At 52.4% G+C, this 20,535-nt stretch overlaps 2 protein-coding genes across 2 annotated transcripts; both read left to right on the plus strand.

The window, feature by feature from the left end:
• Positions 1 to 4,287: 4,287 nt before the first annotated feature.
• Positions 4,288 to 10,597, plus strand: LRRC23 (leucine rich repeat containing 23). Its single transcript, XM_045826340.1, has 8 exons — positions 4,288 to 4,311; positions 4,936 to 5,105; positions 5,189 to 5,298; positions 5,744 to 5,997; positions 6,544 to 6,674; positions 7,783 to 7,919; positions 9,563 to 9,869; positions 10,484 to 10,597. The coding sequence occupies exons 2-7, from the start codon at positions 4,980 to 4,982 to the stop codon at positions 9,828 to 9,830; spliced, it is 1,026 nt and encodes a 341-aa protein (XP_045682296.1). The 5' UTR covers positions 4,288 to 4,311; positions 4,936 to 4,979; the 3' UTR covers positions 9,831 to 9,869; positions 10,484 to 10,597.
• A 505-nt stretch (positions 10,598 to 11,102) lies between these two features.
• ENO2 (enolase 2) lies at positions 11,103 to 19,259 on the plus strand. Its single transcript, XM_045826337.1, has 12 exons — positions 11,103 to 11,236; positions 12,286 to 12,385; positions 13,322 to 13,417; positions 13,570 to 13,628; positions 13,941 to 14,010; positions 14,461 to 14,594; positions 14,827 to 15,049; positions 16,115 to 16,312; positions 17,028 to 17,229; positions 17,743 to 17,851; positions 18,015 to 18,073; positions 18,349 to 19,259. Exons 2-12 carry the CDS (start codon positions 12,301 to 12,303, stop codon positions 18,416 to 18,418), a joined length of 1,305 nt encoding a protein of 434 aa, XP_045682293.1. The 5' UTR covers positions 11,103 to 11,236; positions 12,286 to 12,300; the 3' UTR covers positions 18,419 to 19,259.
• The last annotated feature ends 1,276 nt before the right edge of the window (positions 19,260 to 20,535 follow it).

The raw sequence follows: 20,535 nt of genomic DNA on the forward strand, positions 1-20,535 counted from the left end.
GCCCTGTTGAAATTTCCTTTCCGTGCCATCTTCTTACTTCAGGCCCTTATCATCCTCAGCTTCTCATTCTTTCTGCTTCAAGGTTCTCCCACCTTCGATGAATCCTATACCATATATCTATTTAATCTGCATTTTTTATATGAGGGGGCACCCCAAAAAACCTGTAATTATCTTCTGAAGGGCATGCCACTTGTAGTATAGGCTTCCCCACTAGGTGAGTGTTCTAGGAACCCATCTGTACCAGTGTGCCAGCTGACGTTGTTATGAGAGGCTGTGTTCAGCTTCAGTGAAGTTTTTTTGAAGACTAAACATGTCTGCCCATTTCATGATTGGTGATTTATGAGCGCACCTACCAACATCACACATTTTTGACCGAAAAATGGCACGACCCCCATGCTCCACCCTCCCCATTCTTCAGATCTCCCCTGAGCGACTTCTTTTTTGTTTCCATATGAAAAAGTCCTCAAAGGGAAACATTTGCCACTGTGGAAGAGGTGAAACAAAAGACTCCAGCAGCACTAAAGGCATCAAAATTGACAAGTTCAAAAACCATTTTGAGCAGTGGAAAAACGTTTCGATACATGTAGTGCATCAAATGGAGAGTATTTTGAAGGTGACTGACATTTAAACATGTATGAATAAGTACACAGCTCTTTATAATTAAATTCTGGGGTTTTGAGGGGCCTCCCCTGGTATATTTTAGGAACTTAGTTTCTTAAGTTTTATTGAACTCCTCCACTTCTCTCTGTCTAATAAATGGACTATCTACTCTATTATTAGAACTAATAAGGTAGCAGGATACATGACATATCCAGAAAAACCAATAGCTAAGACAATGTGGCACTAATGCAGAAATATCCAGACATACCAATGGAAAATAATAGTTCAGAAACTATATATATATATAGTGATAAAGATGGCATTTTAAATCAGAAGGAAAAAATGGGATTAATGGACAAATGGTGCTGAGAAAATCAGCTTTCTTTTGGCAAAATGTTAGATCCCTATCTCACACTATACACAAACATAATTTCAGATGAATTTAAGATTAAAAACCATACAATGAAATATTGTTGAGCAATTAAAAGAGATGGAGTACTGATATGGACTACAACATGGATGGACCTTAAAAACATGATGCCAAGAGTAGGAAGCCAGTTATAAAGCCCCACCCATTGTATGGTTTCATTTACGTAAAGTGTACAGAATTGGCACATTTGTAAAGACAGAAAGGGGATTAGTGGTGGCCAGGGGCAGGAGTGGAAGGGAGGATTGAGATGCACGTGGCTAAAAGGTAGAGGGCTTCTTTTAGGGGTGATGAAAATGTTCTAAATTTCATTGTAGTGATGGTTGCGCAACTATGAACATACTAAAAGCCATTGCATTGTACATTCTAAGTGGATGAATTTTATGGTACATTAAATGTTAATAAAACTTTTAAAAAACTATTCTCTTAGGGAGAAAAAAGGGAAGAATGAATGTTAGATAGGCAGGTGGCAGTCTCTGCCACAGTTAATATCCAAATCAAAAGGAGCTTCTCCAAATCAATTTTATTAGTTTTTAAAGATTTTATTTATTTATTTTTAGAGAGAGGGGAAGGGAGGGAGAAAGAGAGGGAGAAAAACATCCATGTGTGTTTGCCTCTCACCTGCTCCCCACTGGGGACCTGGTCCACAACCCAGGCATGTGTCCTGACTGGGAATTGAACTGGTGACCCTTTGGTTCACAATCCAACACTCAATCCACTGATCCACACTAGCCAGGGCCAATTTTAAAACTTAATGACATAGCAGGAACATGAGAAAGAATATGAAAAGACAATTTGTAAAATAAAACAAATACAAGTACATGGATGCACAAAAACAAACCACATCACCAACAATAAAAATGCAAATTAAAATAATGACATACCTATTTTTCAACCTATCATGATTGGCAAAGGTAAGCATGTATCCTGGAACTAGAAACTGCACCTTCTAAGACGCGATCCCACAGAACCATGCTACTTAGAGTGTGGTCTGTGGACCAGCAGTGTTGGCATCACTCACGGGGTCAGGAGCTTCGTTTTAATCTGATCCTCAGGCAATTCCTATGCATGTGACAATTTCAGAAGTACTTGTACAGAGGACTTATGCAGAATAGTAAGGATATATCTATGAGGACTTTTGATGCAGCACTGTTTATAATGTGGACAATTTTTAAAGTTAATATCCATCAATAAGGAACACTTTAATAATTACCACATATCCACATAATGGAAGATTAGACAACTATCAAACAGAAAGAGGTGGATCTATGTTTAGTGATATGAGAGATGTCCAAAATGTATTTTTATAGATTTTTTAATCCATAGTTTGTTTATTTTTTAGAGGGGAAGGGAGGGAGGAAGAGAGGGAGAGAAACATTGATCAGTTGCCTCTCGTATGTCCCCAACCAGCATGCGTCCAGACTGAGAATCAAACTGGTGACCTTTTGGTTTGCAGGCCAGCACTCAATCTACTGAGACATACCAGTGAGGGCACAAAACATATCTTTAAATGACAATAACCCAGTTGATGAACAGTATGTATGATTGATACATTTGTGTTTTTTAAACATCTTCATTAATAAATTAACTTTATCAAAAAATGAGAGTGGTGCTGAGGGAGATCATAGACTTTTATGTTCCTCTTATATACTTCTCTATTATTTTATTTTAATTATTACTTTTATAATCAAAGGAGATACCATTTAGAACAGTTACGGAGGGAAGGATGTTATCAAGGAGGATAGAGTATCTACTCTTATTATACATTGCAGATTCAGTCCTTCAACAAAACACAAAATAACTCCAATGGCTCCTCACAGCTTTCAGGATCAAGTCCACATTCTTTAGTGTGATCCAACTCTGTTTGCTGATCTTGCCTCACCCCACTACGTACACCTACCTAAGGTTCCAGCCAGCGGAACTGCCTGCTTTCCTTGCACAGCCACTGAGCTTTTTCTCCTCCAGGCCTTACCAAAGGTGCTTCCTCTGGATTCAGTGAGCTGAATATATGATATTAAATATACCTATGCACAATGAAATTACCCCCTGGCACTAAGTAAAAGCTCTGTAAGTGTTGGGTGGCATTATTATGACCACTCATTATACTGAATTACCTGTTTACTTAACCCTGTCACTGGACTGTAAGGTCCCTGAGAACAGGGACTGTGTTTTACAGTCCTTGAGAGCCCAGCTGGCACCGCCTGGCACAGAGTGTTTAACAAAAGTGTGTTAAAACATATTTGTCTGTTAACTATATTACCCAAGCTAGTCAGGCCGGGAGGTGATATTTCCTGATTTCCAGCCCACCACACCTTCCATTGGACCACTTTGTAACACACTATTTCACAATTAGTCACATGATATCTCACCTTGTTGCAAAATTGTTTCATTTATATTAGATTCCACAAGATTGGTAATCTCCTTTCCCTAGGCTGGAATTGTGTCATAAACATTAACCACCCTGGGTCTTAGTTTCCTCTTCTTTCAAATACTATCTATCTCACAGGTGTGCAGATTAAATATCACTTGTAAAGGTATCTCACACCATGTCTAGCACAAAATATTAGTTGCATCTCAACCTCTCTATTTTTGTCTCCTTCAACAAGTCACAAGCCAGAGTGCCTGGGTTTGGCTATATCAGTGCTTAACTGCTGTTCGAAGAGCATTTTAGTGGGCACATGTAGGATTTTCTCCCCAAAAGTTTTGCATCAAACCAGTGCAGGACATGAGGAGGAGTGAAATGCTCCCAAACTGGTTTAGTAATCCGTACAGTGCTTTAGCATAGATTAGGCTCATACTCTATCCCTGGCAGTTGGTGTAGTTAAGCCTCTTTTACAAATGAGAAAGTGGAGTCTTAGGTAAGTTGCTAGTAAACTACAGATTTGCCAGGACTCCAACTCAGGTCGTTTTGGGCTTGGGCTTCTTCCATTCCAAAGCTGTATCTGAAAATAACGAAAGGCCAGGCCCGGTGTTTGTGTGCGGGGCGGGGTGGGGTGGGGGAGGTTAGGTAGGAGGGAAGCCCGGAATCAGTCCACTTGCCTTGGTATTTTTGCTCCTCTTTCCCCGCCTGTTGCTTCAGGGGATGAGTTTCCTTTGCATTCACAGCGCTTTGCATTGGGGAAGTCCGGCCCCTTTAAGGTCTCAGGTAACGGACAGCCCCGCCCCCACCCCTACCCTCCGCTCTGTTCTAAGCCCCGCCCCCTGTCTTAGGCCCTTGGCCAATCCCTCACCCGGGTTCCTGGGTTTGAGAGAATGAATTTGCAATCTGTCAACCACTGAGCCAGGTCAGTTAGCCGGGGCTCTTCTCCCAACGGTCGCCCACTGCGGACGGCCAGTGCCCCGCCCCTCCGTTGCCATAACCACAGCACACGACGCCTCTTCCCTCTTCCCCCTCTTGCACAACAACCCTGCCCTCTCAGGGCCAGGACCCTCTCCAGAATTGCTTGTAATTGAACAGAACCAGAGTCTGCGCCCTTCTGCGAAGGAGGATTGGGTGGGAGGATTGGAGACTGCAGAGGGCTGGTGTCCCCGTCCCCGAGGGGCCAAGCAAACGGGGCAAAGCAGGATGGGAGAGTTAGAAGAAATGCAGGGGCTGGGGTTAGGAATGCAAAGCAAGGGGAGGGGGCGGTAAGAGAGGTGGGAAGAACTGGGCAGGGCCATCCGGGAAACAGGGAGATGAGCTGCTGAAGGAGAGTTGGGTCTCAGGGGCCTGGAAAGGCATCCTGAGAGAGGGCTCCTTGGTGGGAAATATGGAGGCTGGGAATCAAAACGAGATGTTCATAGGGATGAGGAAAGAAGCATAGCCGGGAAAGAGGGGAGAGGTGATGGGTAATACTGCCGTCCCCATCAATGGAGGTGAGGGGGTTGACGGTGGGCAGACTTTGAGGAGACCTTTTTCTCGGGACCAGGACCTGGCTTGATCAAACTCCAGAGCCTTCAGCAGGGAAGAGAGATGTCAGATGAAGAGGATCTGGAAGATTTCGAGCCAGACCAGGAAGATCTGGGAAGGGAAGAAGACGAGAAGGAGACAGAGGAGTGGGAGGATGACAGGAAAGAGGAGGAAGGCGGCTCCGAGGAAGTGAGAGCTTGGAAGCGAGGGGTCCTGGGGCTAAGCACAGGGTTGGGCTGGGAAGGGATGCCTGACTCTGCTTCCTCCAGCAGTGGATTCTCAACCCCCTCACGGAGGACATGATGAAGGAAGGGCTTTCTTTGCTCTGTAAGACTGGAAATGGACTGGCCCATGCTTATGTCAAGCTGGAGGTTAAAGACAGGTGCGTTTGGGGGTGTGGTGCAGAAGAGCACTGAGGTTGTAGGGCCCATTCTTCCTTCTCATCCTCATTCCTGGGTGTTTTGGCTGAGAGTCTGGATCGCTCTCATCCTGGCCCAGTGGGAGGGAAGGACAGAATTTACTTTTTAGGAGCTCTGACTCTCCCTGTGTCAGCGCTGCCCGGGGGACTGGAGGCTGTGAGAGGGCATGTGGGGCTCCTACTGGACTCTCTCGCTTGTCCTTCAGAATGTAAGGTCTCAGCCCTTCACAGACACAAGATCCTTGCCCGCTATTAAGAACCCACCTACCTTCTCTTCTCCCTTCACCTCTCCCATCCGTCACTCATTCCTCTCCCCATTATAAGCCATCTCCATGTTGCCCTCTGCTTTAGCACCTCTGCCAGCCCTTGCTGGATTCTTACCTTAACCTTGGCCCCTGCCATCTGCTAGAGATCTGACAGACATCTCTTTGCTGCGTTACTACATCCATCTGCGTTATGTGGATATTTCTGAGAACCATCTGACAGACTTGTCTCCACTCAATCACCTCACCCACCTGCTCTGGCTCAAGGCTGATGGCAACCGGCTTCGGAGTGCCCAGCTGAATGAACTGCCCTACCTGCAGATTGCCAGTTTTGCCTATAATCAGATCACGGACACTGAGGGCATCTCTCATCCTCTTCTGGGCATCCTGAATCTCAAAGGTAGGTCCTTAGGATGGGCTACACAGATTCTTTCCTTCCTAGCCTGGGGCCAACAGGGGTGGGCAATGTGGTCCTCGGCTGTGCCACACAGCAATTTGCATTCATTCATTTATTCATTCGGACATATTGTGATTCGTTATGGCAGTTGTCTCTAATGGAGAGAAAACAGTGAACAAATAAGTAGCCCCTATTGTCATGCAGCGTACAATCTAGGTGGGGAGACAGACAATGAACACGATAAACACAGTAAGTAAATTTATACACTGAGTCGAAAGGAGATATGTGCCACGGAGAAAATAGATCAGGGTAAAAGAAATGAGTGGGTGGGCACAGGTGGCAATTTCAAACAGGTTGGTTAGGACAAGCATTGTTGAAAAGCTGATAATTGAGCAAAGACTTGAGGAAGGTGTTAAACCTGGACCTGTCTCTCCTCATATCTACCCAACATTAGAGGGAAAGAAGGATGTAGAGTCTCCCAAAATGGAGGCTCTGCTGCTGAACATTTTGGAGTGGGCTTTGAGCTCTTGACACCCTCCTGCTCCTCAGGGAACCACATCCAAACGGTGACAGGCCTGGACCCCCAAAAACTGATCAGCTTACACACACTGGAGCTTCGAGGGAACCAACTGGAAAGCACAATGGGGCTCAACCTTCCCAAGCTGAAGAACCTGTTCCTGGTAGCTCGCTGGGTCAGAGGGTGGTTGGTGCAGGGAAGAGGGCACTATCCTGGGGGCCAGGATGCCTGGCTCCTAGTAGGCTCAGCTACTAGCTTTATCATCATAATGATAATTGGTACCATTTATTGAGCCCTTACTTGATGCCAGATGCTGTGGTAATGCAAAGTTAAAGCAGACAAGTTGCTGACCAGATAGCAGGGCTGATAATACATAATGCAGGGTAATACAGAAATAGTCTGCTTTGCATAATGTGCCATAACTGGGGTACAGGCATCAGGTTAAGGAGGCCACTTAAATGTTTAGTCATTTAGACTTTCGAGCTTCCTCATTCTAGCATGGTGTTGAAGTCGTTTCTTCTCAGCAGAGTAGTGGGGCTCTTAGACGTGGGGGTGGGTTGAAGCATGGCCTCCTTAATCAGAGGCAGCTTTGGTGAGATGAGCAGTCAGTAGGGGGTTACTACTTTTGCTGACTTTTGTCTGGACTGGAAGCTTCTCTTGGATTTCTTTCTTTCTTTCTTTCTTTCTTTCAGATTTTATTTATTTATTTTTAGAGAGAGGAGATGGGAGGGAGAAAGACAGGGAGAGAAACATCAAAGTGTGGTTGCCTCTGGCATGCCCCCTACCAGGAACCTGGCCCGAAACCCAGGCATGTGCCCTGCCTGGGAATTGAACCGCCGAGCCTTTGGTTCGCAAGCAGGCACTGAATCCACTGGACTACACCAGCCATGCTTTTCTTGGATTTCTTTATTTGTATCACCGATCTCTATCCCCTTCCACTCCCTTCCTATACCCCTCTCTATCTACCTCTTAGATTTCCTCTTTTGCTGCATCTCTTTCTCTTCTTACAAAAGATTTTATTTATTTATTTTTAGAGAGAGGGGGAGAGAGAACCATCAATGTGTGGTTGCCTCTTCTGCAACCCCTACTGGGGACCTGGACCGCAACCCAGGCATGTGCCCTGACTGGGAATCAAACTGGTGACCCTTTGGTTTGCAGTCCAGTGCTTAATCCATTGAGCCACACCAGCAGGGCTGCAGATCTTTCTGACTTCTCTTCCTTCCTTATCGTTCTCCCCTCTCCCAATATATCTGCTATATCCTGGAGTCTAGGCACAGAACATGCTGAAGAAGGTGGAAGGCTTGGAGTACCTAAGTAATCTCACTAGCTTGCACCTTCGAGACAACCAGATTGAAACTCTGAGCGGCTTCTCCAAGGAAATGAAATCACTGCAGTACCTCAACCTGAGGTATGCACCCCCTCCAGGGCCCACCTTGCTCCTACACCTGACCAGGAGCATCTTTTGACCCTGTGTTCTTCCCTGGCCCCAGTCCCCCAATCCTAGCCCACTCCAAGATTCTCACCTCATCCTCCATCCTGATCCTTATCCCTCCTTTCCCTACTTTCTTCTTCGTTCAGCCATAATTGCAACACTAAGATCTTAAGAGTCTGAGACCCCCCCCGAATCCTTATGCATTCACTCCACAGTTATGGAGAACCTGCTATGTATCAGGCCTTGTGCTGCGTTTCAGGAATACCTAATGGAACCCAGATGGTCCCTGTGCTGGAGAGACTCAGACTGGCTCCAGTTCTATTTTTTTTTGGTGCTAAGCCACATAAGTTTCTACTCTGCTTCTCCATGTTCTTGACCCCAAGTCCCCTTCCCATTTTCTGCCTCTCTTATCCCGAGTCCCACCTGGAAGGCCCCCTTACTGATAAAAAACAAACAAAACAAAACAAAACAAAACAAAAAACCCACAAGCACACAAGATGTGCTCAGATATGAGCAGAGAAAAATCTTTGAAAGGAAATCTCTAGATGGAAAGGCACTAGGGGTCAGGGGCATTTTCTCTCAGCCCCTTTTGTCTGAGGGAGGATTTTATGTGTTCATTAAGCAAAGGTGTAAGGAAACTGCCTCCTTAGTAACAGGACCTCCTCAGTCAAGGCTGGCAATGGAAACAGAATCTCCAAGTAGGGAGAAGTGGTATGGTATCACCTTGAACCCCAACTCCAACCTTAATTCATGGAGCAATCTCTTGCTAATGAGCTCTGCCACATCGGTCTGGTTGGTTGTAGGGACTTCTGTTTTCCTGTTAATAGTCTAAACAGGGATAATGGACCCTTCTCAGTGACTGTTCACTGGGGAGGTTTGGAAGTAAGTGCTGGGGAGCTGCGTTGTCTCAATGACTCGGAGGTGCTTCTGGGGCCAAAGCTGCTCACCCTCCAGCGAAGCACAGGGCAGTCCAGCACAACGTGCATGCAGTGCTCCCAGTGAGAAACGCGGCGTGAGGTTCGGCATCTCCGCTGAGATAAGGTGAAACACTGAAACCTGATTTTATAAAGGCTTGAAGCACGAACATGAAAATAAACACAGAATACCGTGCAATGAGGCCTACATATTAAGAGATGAAGTTTGTTCTTTAGGCTGGGAGGTCCCAGCTCATCCCTGTCTCTAGCTTCCGTTCGGTGGGGAGCACCAACATAGCATCTACCACCTCGAGCTTCAGTCTCAGTTCCCTCTCCACCGGCCCAAGTCCTATCTTCCAACCTCTGATTGGTTGTCATTGACACAGAAGTCTGTCCCTGCAAAGGAGATTTCCCTCCTGCTCCCCATCTGCAAGACAGGGCTGTGACCTAGCTTTGCTGCTTCAAAAGATAAATATGACACATTATAGAATGGAATATGGTACGTAGGGATTCCTCAAAGGGCAGAAAAAGGACAGGATTGGGGCTGGACAGCATCTCTGCAGCAAGTTTGTCAATGCTAGGCAGGCCCATCCATACAGAGAGTGTTTCTAGGGAAAGTGGAGCCCAGGGAAGACTCCTCTAGAGACCCCACTCCTGGCAGCTGGCCTCCAAACCCCAGCGAACCCCTCCTGACCACACTGGCAGGGGCAATCTAATAAGCAACCTGCGGGAGTTTGCCAAGCTTCGGGACCTGCCCAAGCTTCGAGCCTTGGTGCTGCTGGACAACCCGTGCACCGACGAGAACGACTACCGCCAGGAGGCCCTGGTGCAGATGCCGCAGCTGGAACGCCTGGACAAGGAGTTCTTCGAGGAGGAGGATCGGTCTGAGGCCAACGAGATTCGTCAGAGGATGAAGGAGGAGCAGGAGCAGGAGCAGGAGTCCGAGCTTGAGCACTATGAGGATCCGGAGTAGCCACCGACGTAGCAGCAGTTCTTCTGGCCTCGAAGGATAGTAAGGAAGCCGGCATGGAGGCAGGGAGGCAGGAAGAGGAGGCCAAGGGCCTGGCACGTAGGGGGAGAAAGGAGTTGCTATAGAAGGAGGTGGGTGAAGAAGGGAAAGGCAAGGAGCACCCAGGGAGAGATCAGGGTTGGGAGTCAAGGGGTGTCTCAGAGTGAGGAGAAAGAGCCAGCGGGACCCAGGATCCTGGGGCTGAGAAAAGGCTTAGGAGATACATCAGGAAGCCAGAAGCATGAGTGAAAAGAACTGAGGAGGCAGACGGAGGTGCTGGTGTGGGGTGCACAGCCACACCGGACCTAGAGTGAAGGCCAGCTGGAAGGGCCAGGTCTGGGGCAAGACACTGGGGGGGGAGGGGAGGTGGTCGCTGGCGCCTGAGGAATGCAACCAAGCCTAGCAGAGAAGGCGGAAGAGAAGGATCCTGCACTAAAAATCCGAAGCTAAAAATAACAGGACACGGTTGGGGGAAGAAAGGAGGGCAGGGTGAGGCAGCAAGAGCCCGAGGAGATGCGCCCAGGAACGTGGAGCCGCTGGGCACTTGAGATGGGGGCAGAGGCAGCGCTGAGAATGCAGTTGGGCCCACAGGGTTTATTTCTGTCCTCTTCCTCCAGGGGATCAGAGGTACTGGCCCCAAGACCTGAGAAGACTCGGTCAGCAGGGGCCACCACCGCACACCCTCATGCCGAGACAGAGCACGCCCTCTCTTGCCCCAGGCCTGGGGATTCATCACCTCCTGCAGCCCAGACCCTGTGGGCACCTGGGCAGCGGGGTCGGAGGGCCTGAGCTCTGCCGAGAGCCGGGCAGCCGGCACCCTTCAGGCAGGTCTGGTAGGAGCCAAGCCCGGACCGGCCCAGGGGATGCGGGTAGAGCTGGCCGCAGAGGGGCTGCGGGGCGGGCTGCGGGGTCAAGAACAGCTCTGGTTCCAATAAAGAGACATTTTGATGCTCTTGTGTCTGACCGGGTCTCTGAGATGGGGAGTCTGTCGGGGGCTTCCCGAGCTGTAGCGGCTTCAGGACGCAGATTCCTCGGTGAGCCTGTGCCTGCTACTTCCCGGGGGGTCGGGAAGTGGGCAGGAGCTCGCGTGGGCGCCGGGAGAGGCGGGCTCTAGGTCGCCCCCAGCCCTCCCCCACTGCACCCCTGTCGGCCCCCCACCCGCGCTCCTACGCGCGCCTCCATCCGCGCTCCTGACTCATCGGGGGCTCCGGGTCACATGCGCCCGCTCGGCCCTATCGGCGCCTCCCCCGTCCGTCGTCCGCCGCCCGCCCGCCCGGGAGCCGCAGTCGCCGCCGCCACTCCCGCTCGCTTTGCGCCGCTGCCGCCACTGCCCCGCCGCCGCCGTCGCCGCCTGAGTCTGCAGCCCCGAGGTGAAGCCCCGGCCGGGCCCCTGCACCCCTCCTGCGCATCGCCTGGCCGCCCCGCCCCCGCCCCGCTGCTCGGGCCCGCGCGCATCTCTCCCCCGGGCGCTGCGCACCTGCTGTCACCCGCGCCTCCCCCGCGCCCTCCTTCCCCGCCTGCCCGGACCACTCCTCCGGGTTTCTGGCTGTCACCCCCTCCTCATCTGGGCGCCACACCTGCACCCTGGCCTCCCCCTCTCCCCACGCTCCGCGCTCCGCCTCGGGTTCCGTCGACACGAAGTTCGTGGTCTCCCCCGGCCGTGCGTTTTTATCCGCGCACATCCTCTCGGATTGGCATGGGGGAGATGGCTGCTCTCCGCCTTCCGCAGCATCCCCGGACTTCTGCCTCTCTCCCACTCCGCCCCACGGCGCCCCGCTCGGGGCAGCGAGCGGGGAATTTGTCCAGCGGCAGCTGGAGGACCGGCCCAACCCTGCCGCCTCCCCCTCCCTTCCCCGGCGACACCTGGGATGGCGAGCATCCCCAGGACCCTGGCCTGACTTCTCTGCTGCACATCTGTGCGGACAGGGGCTGGGGCCTGGGCTGAGTTGGGTGGCATCGGGGGAGGGGCTGGGCAGGAGAGGCTTGGGCTATTTAGACTACCCATCCTCTTCTTGGCTTCAACGAGAAAGGCAAACCTGGCAGCCATTCCGCTCGGAGGAGATCTGGGGGAACCCCACCAGCTGGCTGCCGAAGCGGCTGAGGAGATGAGGGAACCCCTGCTGGGCCCCTCGACTCCTCACTGCGGTGTCCTCCCACCTCGATGCTGGGTGTCACCCCGCCTCCCACTGCAGTGACTTCCCCTTCCTCACTGCAGTGACCTTCTCCTCTCCCCGAGGCAGGGGTGGGGGGAATCCCTTCCACAGCCTCCACTGCCGAGGGCAGCAGCCTGCTCCTCCCCACCCCCCACCCACTGCAGTAACCTCTTTCCCATCCTTACCAGCCTCTGGCCCCTCCCACTGATCTCAGGCCCCGCCCTTCTAAGCCTCTTACCTTTCTCCTCACTTCCCTTCCACCCAAGGAGATCCCAGCCATCATGTCGATAGAGAAGATCTGGGCCCGGGAGATCTTGGACTCCCGTGGAAACCCCACCGTGGAGGTGGATCTCCACACGGCCAAAGGTACTGAGCGCGGCCTGGACAAGAGCACAGCCCCTCAACCCCCACCGCAACCGCACCCCCCAGTGCTGGGTTTGCCCAGGCCTGGGATGGGAAGTTTCCTTGATTCCCAGCAGGGGTGGGGTGCTGGGCCAGGCCCACAGCCTGGATTGTGGGGGGTGGGTCCCGTTGTCTAGGGGAGCTAGACTACACAGGCCTCCGTGTTCTAGTTCAGTGTGTGATGCATGCCCTGCCGCTGCATGTTTGTGAACGTGCCCGTGTGTGTGTGTGTGTGTGTGTGAACACATGACTTCAGAGCCTCAGTGGGGTGGAGGAGGAGGCCTTTGCTTGTGCATCTGCCTTTGTGTGTGCTTGTGTGCATTAGGGAGCACTGTGTGTGTCAGAGTGTAGTTGTGTATTAGAGAGCTGAATGCGTGCCTGTGTGTGTGTGCCTGGAAGCATTGTGCATGTGTGTGTTAGGGAGCTGTGTATATATTAAAATAGTTGTGTGTTAGGGAGCCATGTGCACACACACACACACGAGTGAGTGGTAGGGAGCAGTGTGTGTGTATTAGAGTAGTTGTGCGTTAGGGAGCTGCACGCCTGTGTACTAGGGAGTAGTGTGTGTGTGTGTTAGGGAACAGTATTGTGTGCTAGGGAGCAGTGTGTGTGTGTATGTGTGTGGATTAGGGAGCAGCATGTAGTGTATGTATTAGGGAGCTGTGTTTTGTGTATTAGGGAGCTGTGTGTTTGCTAGGAAGCAGTGTATGTGTGTGTGTGTGTGTGTGTGTGTGTGCGCATCAGGGAGCCGTGTGTGTGTCTCTGTGTGTGTCTGTATTAGGAGCTGTGTAGGGAGAGGGCTGGATGTGACAGGCAGGAGTTTAGACCTGGGGTGCTAATGGGACCCCTGTTCCTGTACTGTCTTTCTCTCCTCCTCCTCACTCCATGTTCCTCTCCCAGGTCTTTTCAGGGCTGCAGTGCCCAGTGGGGCCTCCACTGGGATCTATGAGGCCCTGGAGCTAAGGGATGGGGACAAACAGCGGTACTTAGGCAAAGGTGAGGCCCTCTCTCTTTTCCAAGCTCTCTCACCCCTCATCCTAATACTCCCACCTGACTCAGTCCCCAAGCCTCTGCTTGCACTCCTTCCCTGCCTTTTCTCTTCTGGCCCCTCTGGCCTGACCCAGCCTGGCCTCTTTGCCTCTCCCCAGGTGTCCTGAAGGCAGTGGACCACATCAACACCATCATTGCGCCAGCCCTCATCAGCTCAGTGAGGCTCACTCTTTGCTGGGGGAGGCAGGACCAGGGTCCTGGAAGGCATCCTGGGTCAGGGGAGGAGTGGGGGCAGGGGAGAAAGGCCCACCCCTTGGGAATCATGGTTACCAAGGGAAGGGTGGGAAGATGACCCCTTACTGGTCTCTGCTCCCGTGAGGGCTCAGGTCCCCAGATCCCCAGATTCCGACAGACCACTGCCACAAGAACCCGGTTGGACCCTGGCCGGATGTGGGCCTGTGCGAAGGGGGGCCCTGTGTCTGAGGGCCCAGCTCCATCTGGCCCTGCGTGATGGTGGCTCTGCCTGCAGGGTCTCTCAGTGGTGGAGCAGGAGAAGCTGGACAATCTGATGTTGCAGTTGGATGGGACTGAGAACAAATGTAAGCGGGGGCCAGGGAAAAAGTGGGGAGGCTGAGGATGGGGATGTATGGAGCAGCCAGAGAACGGAGGGGGCCAGTGCTGTGGGGGCTTCCTGAGGAAGGACTTCTCCCTTCCGCCCCCAGAATCAGAGCAGAAGATGAGTTTAATGCAGTGGTGGTGGCAGAGGGACACCAGACAGAGGATGTACTTTGCAGCATGAAGAGAAGCGGGTTGGCATGAGACAGCCTGGTCTTGGGATGTTTAGAAACATGTGCAGCTCTCTGCCCTTTCCTGTCACCTCCCCGCAACTGACACTGACGAGCTATTTCAGGGGAAAATGGATGAGATGTTACAGGAGAGGAGGGAGGGGGCGTCTCCTTTCCTGGCTCCTTTGCAAACTGTGGGTGGAGGCAAGGGCTGGATGGGGAAGGGGATATTTTTGCTCAGTGCTTTTCTCTATAATCTCCCAGCCAAGTTTGGCGCCAATGCCATCCTGGGTGTGTCCCTGGCTGTGTGTAAGGCAGGGGCAGCTGAGCGGGAATTGCCCCTATATCGCCACATTGCTCAGCTGGCTGGGAACTCAGACCTCATCCTGCCTGTGCCGGTGAGCACCGCGCCACCTCTGTGCCTTTCCCAGGGTGGGGGCAGGGGGCGCATGGAACCTTGGGAAGACTAACGGAAGGCAAGGGGATTGGGGCGACTAAAGGACTAAAGAGAAAGGACGGGGACATGAGGCTCAGAGGCTGGGAAGCTGGGGGAAGTTTGGGATCTTGGGCGAACACTCCCAGGGCCGGAAAGGCAAATGCTCAGTGGCTTTTCTGTCCCGTGGCTCCCAGGCCTTCAATGTGATCAATGGAGGCTCTCATGCCGGCAACAAGCTGGCCATGCAGGAGTTCATGATCCTCCCAGTGGGCGCGGAGAGCTTTCGTGATGCCATGCGACTCGGGGCGGAGGTCTACCACACCCTCAAGGGGGTCATCAAGGACAAGTATGGCAAGGATGCCACCAATGTGGGAGACGAGGGTGGCTTTGCCCCCAATATCCTGGAGAACAGTGAAGGTGAGACCAGGAGCCCTACTCCCAGCTCTGGGCCATCAGTAGAGTGGGGGAGGGGGGCGCACGCTTCGCCACATCCTGAGGAGTTTGGGTGGATGGTCCTTGACTCCTGCCACCTTTCCGAGGTGGCACTTCTTGGAGTGGCTTCCAGAAGGCCTGCCGAATTCACATGCAGGCCTAGGAGAACAGTCGTCACCCGCCCAGCCGGGTTCCTTAGCAACTGTAAATTCTCTCGGGAACTCCTGGGAGAGCTGGAAGGTGATCTGGGTCACCTGTGGGATCCATCCCAGCCTTTAACCCCAAAGGGTTCTCAGTTTGATGAGACACACCAAACTCCAGGTAATTTACTTCAAATCTATCCCATCTCACCCCAACTTCTGAGGCCCCAAGGACCCTTAACTTTTCTCTGCCAGGGGAGAAACTGCATAGTGAGTAGAAACAATACCGCAGTGGCTAAGAGTTAAGGTTCTGAGGCCAAACTGCCTGCGTTTGGATCTTGACGTGAAGACTTACTGGCTGATGATCTTTCTCACTTATTTTCTCCATGCTTTGTCTTTCTTATCTGTAAGATGGGAATACTAACAACATCTACTTCATAGCATCATTGTGGAGATTAAAGATTTTGTTTGTTTATTTTTAGAGAGAGGGAAGGGAGGGAAACATTAATCAGTTGGCTCTCACATGTTCCCTACTGGGGACCTGACCTGCAACCCAGGCATGTGCCCTGACTGGGAATTGAACCAGCGACCCTTGGGTTCACAAGCTGGCACTCAATCTACTGAGCCACACCAGCCAGGGCTCATTGTGTGAGATCATATGTGTGAAGTACTTAGGTGACATAGCCCTCAATAAGTGACAGCTATTTAAAAAGCACTTTTATTAATATAAGTCTATTCCTCTGCCTTCCTGGAAGATGGCCTACTCCTTCCAGACCTGAAGATAACCCCAGGGAGAATCTTAGCTGCGTCCCCGCAGAAAACCCTCTACCACTGCCCTTAATCTCTTCCTTTCCTGAATTCCTCCTTATCTGCCCTTCCTGCTAATAATCTCACTGCGTTTCACCTCTAGCCTTGGAACTGGTGAAGGAAGCCATTGACAAGGCGGGCTACACGGAAAAGATCGTCATCGGCATGGATGTCGCTGCCTCAGAGTTTTATCGTGACGGCAAATACGACTTGGATTTCAAGTCTCCTGCTGACCCTTCCCGCTACATCACTGGCGACCAGCTGGGGTCCCTGTACCAGGACTTTGTCAGGGACTATCCTGGTGAGAGCAAGGTGGGGTGTGGGGGGAGGGCAGGGGGGCCGGCAGGGGGGCCAGCGGGGATGTGTTGGGGCAACTCTGGACCTTGTTGGGTGCTGACTCAGGTGCCCAGTGGAGGGATGGGATGCGGAAGCCTCCTGCAGAGCCAAGGCTTTGTATGTGGTGTAAGTGAGGAGGTACCTGGGATGGGTCTGCCCCCTCTGCTTTGGATTCTGATGCAAGTCATGTGCTCTGGAGCTACTGGGTTCAAGGGGAAGGCTTTGGAAGAAACCAGGGATGTTGAGAGCATGTCTGGACCTGGTGGGGAGCAAGCACATTTCAGCGTTTATGATGGATCAAGTTGGGGATGCTGAGTGGATCTGGGAGCGATGTGTGAACAGAAGGCTGATGTGGAACTGAATCAGCCTTCGGGTCTACCAGAGGCTTCAGATATGAGTTGCAGAATGAAGGATTTTGATTAGTCATGAGGAAGGGCTGCCTGGTTGTGAACATATGGAAATGCAGGTAGGTCGTGAGAGAGATTCTGAACCCTTATTTTTTGAAAGCTTTATGAATGAATCAAGGTAAGGATCAGCTGGGGCAGGCTTACTTGGGGATGGGGGTGGAGCAAGAGGGGCAGGCTCAGTTGGCGGGGGGATCCGGCCATTTCAGGGAATCATGCCCGCCTGGCACGGAGTCCCAGGGAGGGTCAACAGCCCCTTCACCACTCTCCCCGCAGTGGTCTCCATTGAGGACCCCTTCGACCAGGATGACTGGGCTGCCTGGTCGAAGTTCACAGCCAATGTAGGGATACAGATTGTGGGTGACGACCTGACAGTGACCAACCCAAAGCGTATTGAGCGGGCAGTGGAAGAAAAGGCCTGCAACTGTCTGCTGCTCAAGGTCAACCAGATCGGTTCGGTCACTGAAGCCATCCAAGCGTGAGTGCCTGCTGGTTCTCTCCTGCTCAGCCCCTGTTCCCCAGGACCCCTCCTGCAAGGGCTGTAAGTCTAATCCTGCCCATTGACGCTGAAGCAAACAGGGAACCTGGCGTCACCTTCAGAGCCCTCAGCTCTGCTCTCTCCATCACTGATCCTCTGCTCCCCTCCCAGGCAGCTTCCCTCCAGATACTTCTTTTCTAAGGGAGGGGTCCAAGGCTCTCCATTTTATTTATTTATTTGTTTGTTTGTTTTCAGAGAGGGGGAGGGTGGGATAAAGAGAGGGAGAGAAACTTAATGAGCAAGAGATACAATTGGTTGCCTCTTGCCCCCAACCTGGCCCGCATGCCCTGATGGGCAAGCGAATAGGTGACTTTTCAGTTTGCAGGCCAGTAATCAATCCCCCGAGCCACACCAGGCAGGGCCAGATTATTTCTTAACACAGACCAATATTGGGGCTGGAAAGAGAGTGTCCAGGGTGAGGGGCTAGCGGTCAGTGCTGATGTATCCATACAGGTGCAAGCTGGCCCAGGAGAATGGCTGGGGGGTCATGGTGAGTCATCGCTCAGGAGAGACTGAGGACACGTTCATCGCAGACCTGGTGGTGGGGCTGTGCACAGGTCAGGTAAGTGCAAAGGAGATCTTTGTGCAGTTGGTGGGTTCTAGGCTCAGAAGGGTGTCTCCTTCCAGGTGTTTGAAGGTATCAGGGGAATTTCATGGGACTGTAAGTTTCCTTTCAAGGAATGAAGGGGCAGCTGCTGAGCTGCTTGTCTCTCTGGGTGTTTCAGATCAAGACTGGTGCCCCGTGCCGTTCTGAGCGTCTGGCTAAGTACAACCAGCTCATGAGGTGAGGGAACCTGGGGACTGGGAGCCAGGGCTCAGGGGTAAAAGCTGTTTGCCCACTGTCCCATCTCCAGTGCCCCGACCAGTAGAAATCCAGACAAGATCCGAAAGATGGGTTGACTGGTGGCCTGCTGGATGAATCCTGCAGGTCACATGGGAAAGCCAGGGAACGCCGACGCTGGGGCTGGGCCTCGGGAGCAGGCCTTGTGAGGCGCCTGGAGACCCGGGGCCTCCTGCAGCCACCTACTTGACGTTTCCTTTCCGACTCATCTCTCTCAGAATTGAGGAAGAGCTGGGAGATGAAGCTCGCTTCGCGGGACACAACTTCCGCAACCCCAGCGTGCTGTGATCCCTCTGCCTGCCTGGAGCCTGGGACCCCCTCCCACCACCCCGGAGCCCCTTCCCGTCCTGCTCTGCGGTATTTCACCTCGGACACCCCGCTGACCTGCTGCGCTGCTCCTGGGCTTGTCCCACCCCTGCTGTCTCTGCTTTCCCCCTCGGGTTCCACACTCTTCACTGCCCCTTCCTTCCCGTTCTCCCTCCTCGAAGACTGGCCACAGGACCGAGGATCACAAGGGGGTCCATGGCAGGATGAGCAGGGTCTGCGATGGGAGCATCAGGGCTGGTGGCTGAGGCGTCTGGAGAGGGGCCACTTGTCACTTGTGATCTGTGTCGGTTCCGTGCGTTCTTGTTGCGGATGAGCCAGGCACTGCGTGGCGTGGAGGTGGAGGGAGGTGCTGGCTGCTGGTTGTGTCTGGCCTAAGGTTTCAGTGTGTTTGTTTGTTTATTTATTTTCATCCATCCTGTTAATTAATTAATCATTTCCCCATAACTCCAAGGCTAAAAACTGGCCTGACTGGAGGTGGGGGCACTAGTGTCTGTATTTCATGTGGCTATAGATTCCGAGATGGCCTGGGATGGGAAGTCTTGCTGGAATGCCAAGGCTAACAGGAAAGGGCCCTGCTGGCGGTCCCTTTGTGTGTACCAGCCCCTCTCTGAAGCCTGGCTGGGGCCAGAGGTGGGGCTGTGCACTGTGTGTGTGGGGGGGCTCTTCCCCAGACCTCTTCCCGGCTCTACCTTCCCCGTTCCTCCTTCAGCTGCACCAGAGCAACGCCTCACTCCCTGTGCCACGCTCCACACCTCTGTGGCACTGAAATGAGCACCACCATTAAAGTCTGAATCACAGTGCATTGTTGTGTCTGAGGAGTCTCACTGTAGTCCGTGTGAGGGGAGCACCGGGAAGGCAGTCGGTGACACTGGATAGCAGAGCTGGGGAGGGCACAGGCGCAGGAGGAGGAAGACAAATAGAACAAAGGTGGCAGCAGACGGCATTGCCTACGCCACCCCGGCCAGGTGAGGTCCGCCTTGCCTCTGCCTTCTCAGCAACAAGCTTGGCCCCAGGTGAATTAGGAGTTCTTAACTTGATGTAAGAATTATTAAAATTATAAAAAATGTTGTGCTTATGTGCATTTTGGGGGAAAGGTGTCCAAAGTGTTTTCAGGTTCCCAAAGGGCCTTGACCAAAGAAGGGATAAATCTGTGAACTAGAGCAGCTCCCATACCAGGGGCTCTCCCAAACAAAACCCTGTCTGCTTCTGGGGTGAAACAGCATTGCATGGCTATTACTCCCTGCAAGGTGGGGGGCCGGGCAGGGAAGCGTGGTACTAGGGGATGGAGAGGAGGGCCTGAGGAAACAGTCCTCCAGCAAACTGGAGACTGAACTACTGAACAGGGTCCACTCCCTCCAGTCGGGTCAGCCTTCAAGGAGGGTGCTAGTGTGTGGCTGGAGACACACAACGCTTCAGCTCCTATGGAGCCCCAGCATTGAGATGGGAACCCAGAAACCAAGCAGGGGCGACGACCCCCTTCAGTGCTTTGGACACTAGGGGCTGTGGGAAGCTGTGGCCACTAGAGGGAGGCAAGGTTCTGCAGGACAACATACGGGAGTCTGGCTAAAGGGGGGTGGGAGGAATTTCAAGGTTGTTCCCTTTGTGAGCCTCCCACTCTGTTTCTATTCGGAGTTCTGGTCCTGGACTTCCTCTGCCATCCTACCCAGCTCCAGGACTAGAAGATTCCAGTCCTGCATGGGCAGGACCCATTTCTCTGCCCTGTCCTTCCAGCATCCCTGCCACCTCCTCCATTTTCAGTTGGAAGAACTTCTTGCCCCCTCTGCCCTGTGCCTCTTCGTTTCAGTGCTTCGGTGTGGGCATCTCATCTTTCCCTTCTCTCCTGGCGCCTTTTCTGTTTCCCTTGGGGCACGCTACTTTTTCCGTACCTCTTGGTGCATTATATTCTTCTTTTCTCTAGGGTGCATTATTTTCACCTTTCTTTAGTACCTCCTGGCCTGGCCAGGCTTATTCTGGTGGGAGCCACATTCCCTAACCTCTGGCCTTTCCTCCCTCCTTACTAAGTCACCTTTTCTGGCAGCCATGCTCCCCTCTCCACCACCACCACCCAGGTACTGGGT

The sequence above is a fragment of the Phyllostomus hastatus genome, unplaced genomic scaffold, assembly GCF_019186645.2.
Source record: "Phyllostomus hastatus isolate PE091 unplaced genomic scaffold, TTU_PhHast_1.1 phas_scaffold_755, whole genome shotgun sequence".
Classification (NCBI taxonomy): Eukaryota; Metazoa; Chordata; class Mammalia; order Chiroptera; family Phyllostomidae; genus Phyllostomus; species Phyllostomus hastatus.

Excerpts from the sequence above, each read along its gene's own strand:
- LRRC23 (XM_045826340.1), top strand. The coding sequence starts at position 4,980 with ATGTCAGATGAAGAGGATCTGGAAGATTTCGAGCCAGACCAGGAAGAT. Across the intron at positions 5,106-5,188 it reads AGGAAGGCGGCTCCGAGGAA|TGGATTCTCAACCCCCTCAC; the intron begins GTGAGAGCTTGG and ends TTCCTCCAGCAG. Across the intron at positions 5,998-6,543 it reads GGGCATCCTGAATCTCAAAG|GGAACCACATCCAAACGGTG; the intron begins GTAGGTCCTTAG and ends CCTGCTCCTCAG.
- ENO2 (XM_045826337.1), top strand. The coding sequence starts at position 12,301 with ATGTCGATAGAGAAGATCTGGGCCCGGGAGATCTTGGACTCCCGTGGA. Across the intron at positions 15,050-16,114 it reads TATCCTGGAGAACAGTGAAG|CCTTGGAACTGGTGAAGGAA; the intron begins GTGAGACCAGGA and ends TTTCACCTCTAG. Across the intron at positions 16,313-17,027 it reads CTTTGTCAGGGACTATCCTG|TGGTCTCCATTGAGGACCCC; the intron begins GTGAGAGCAAGG and ends CTCTCCCCGCAG.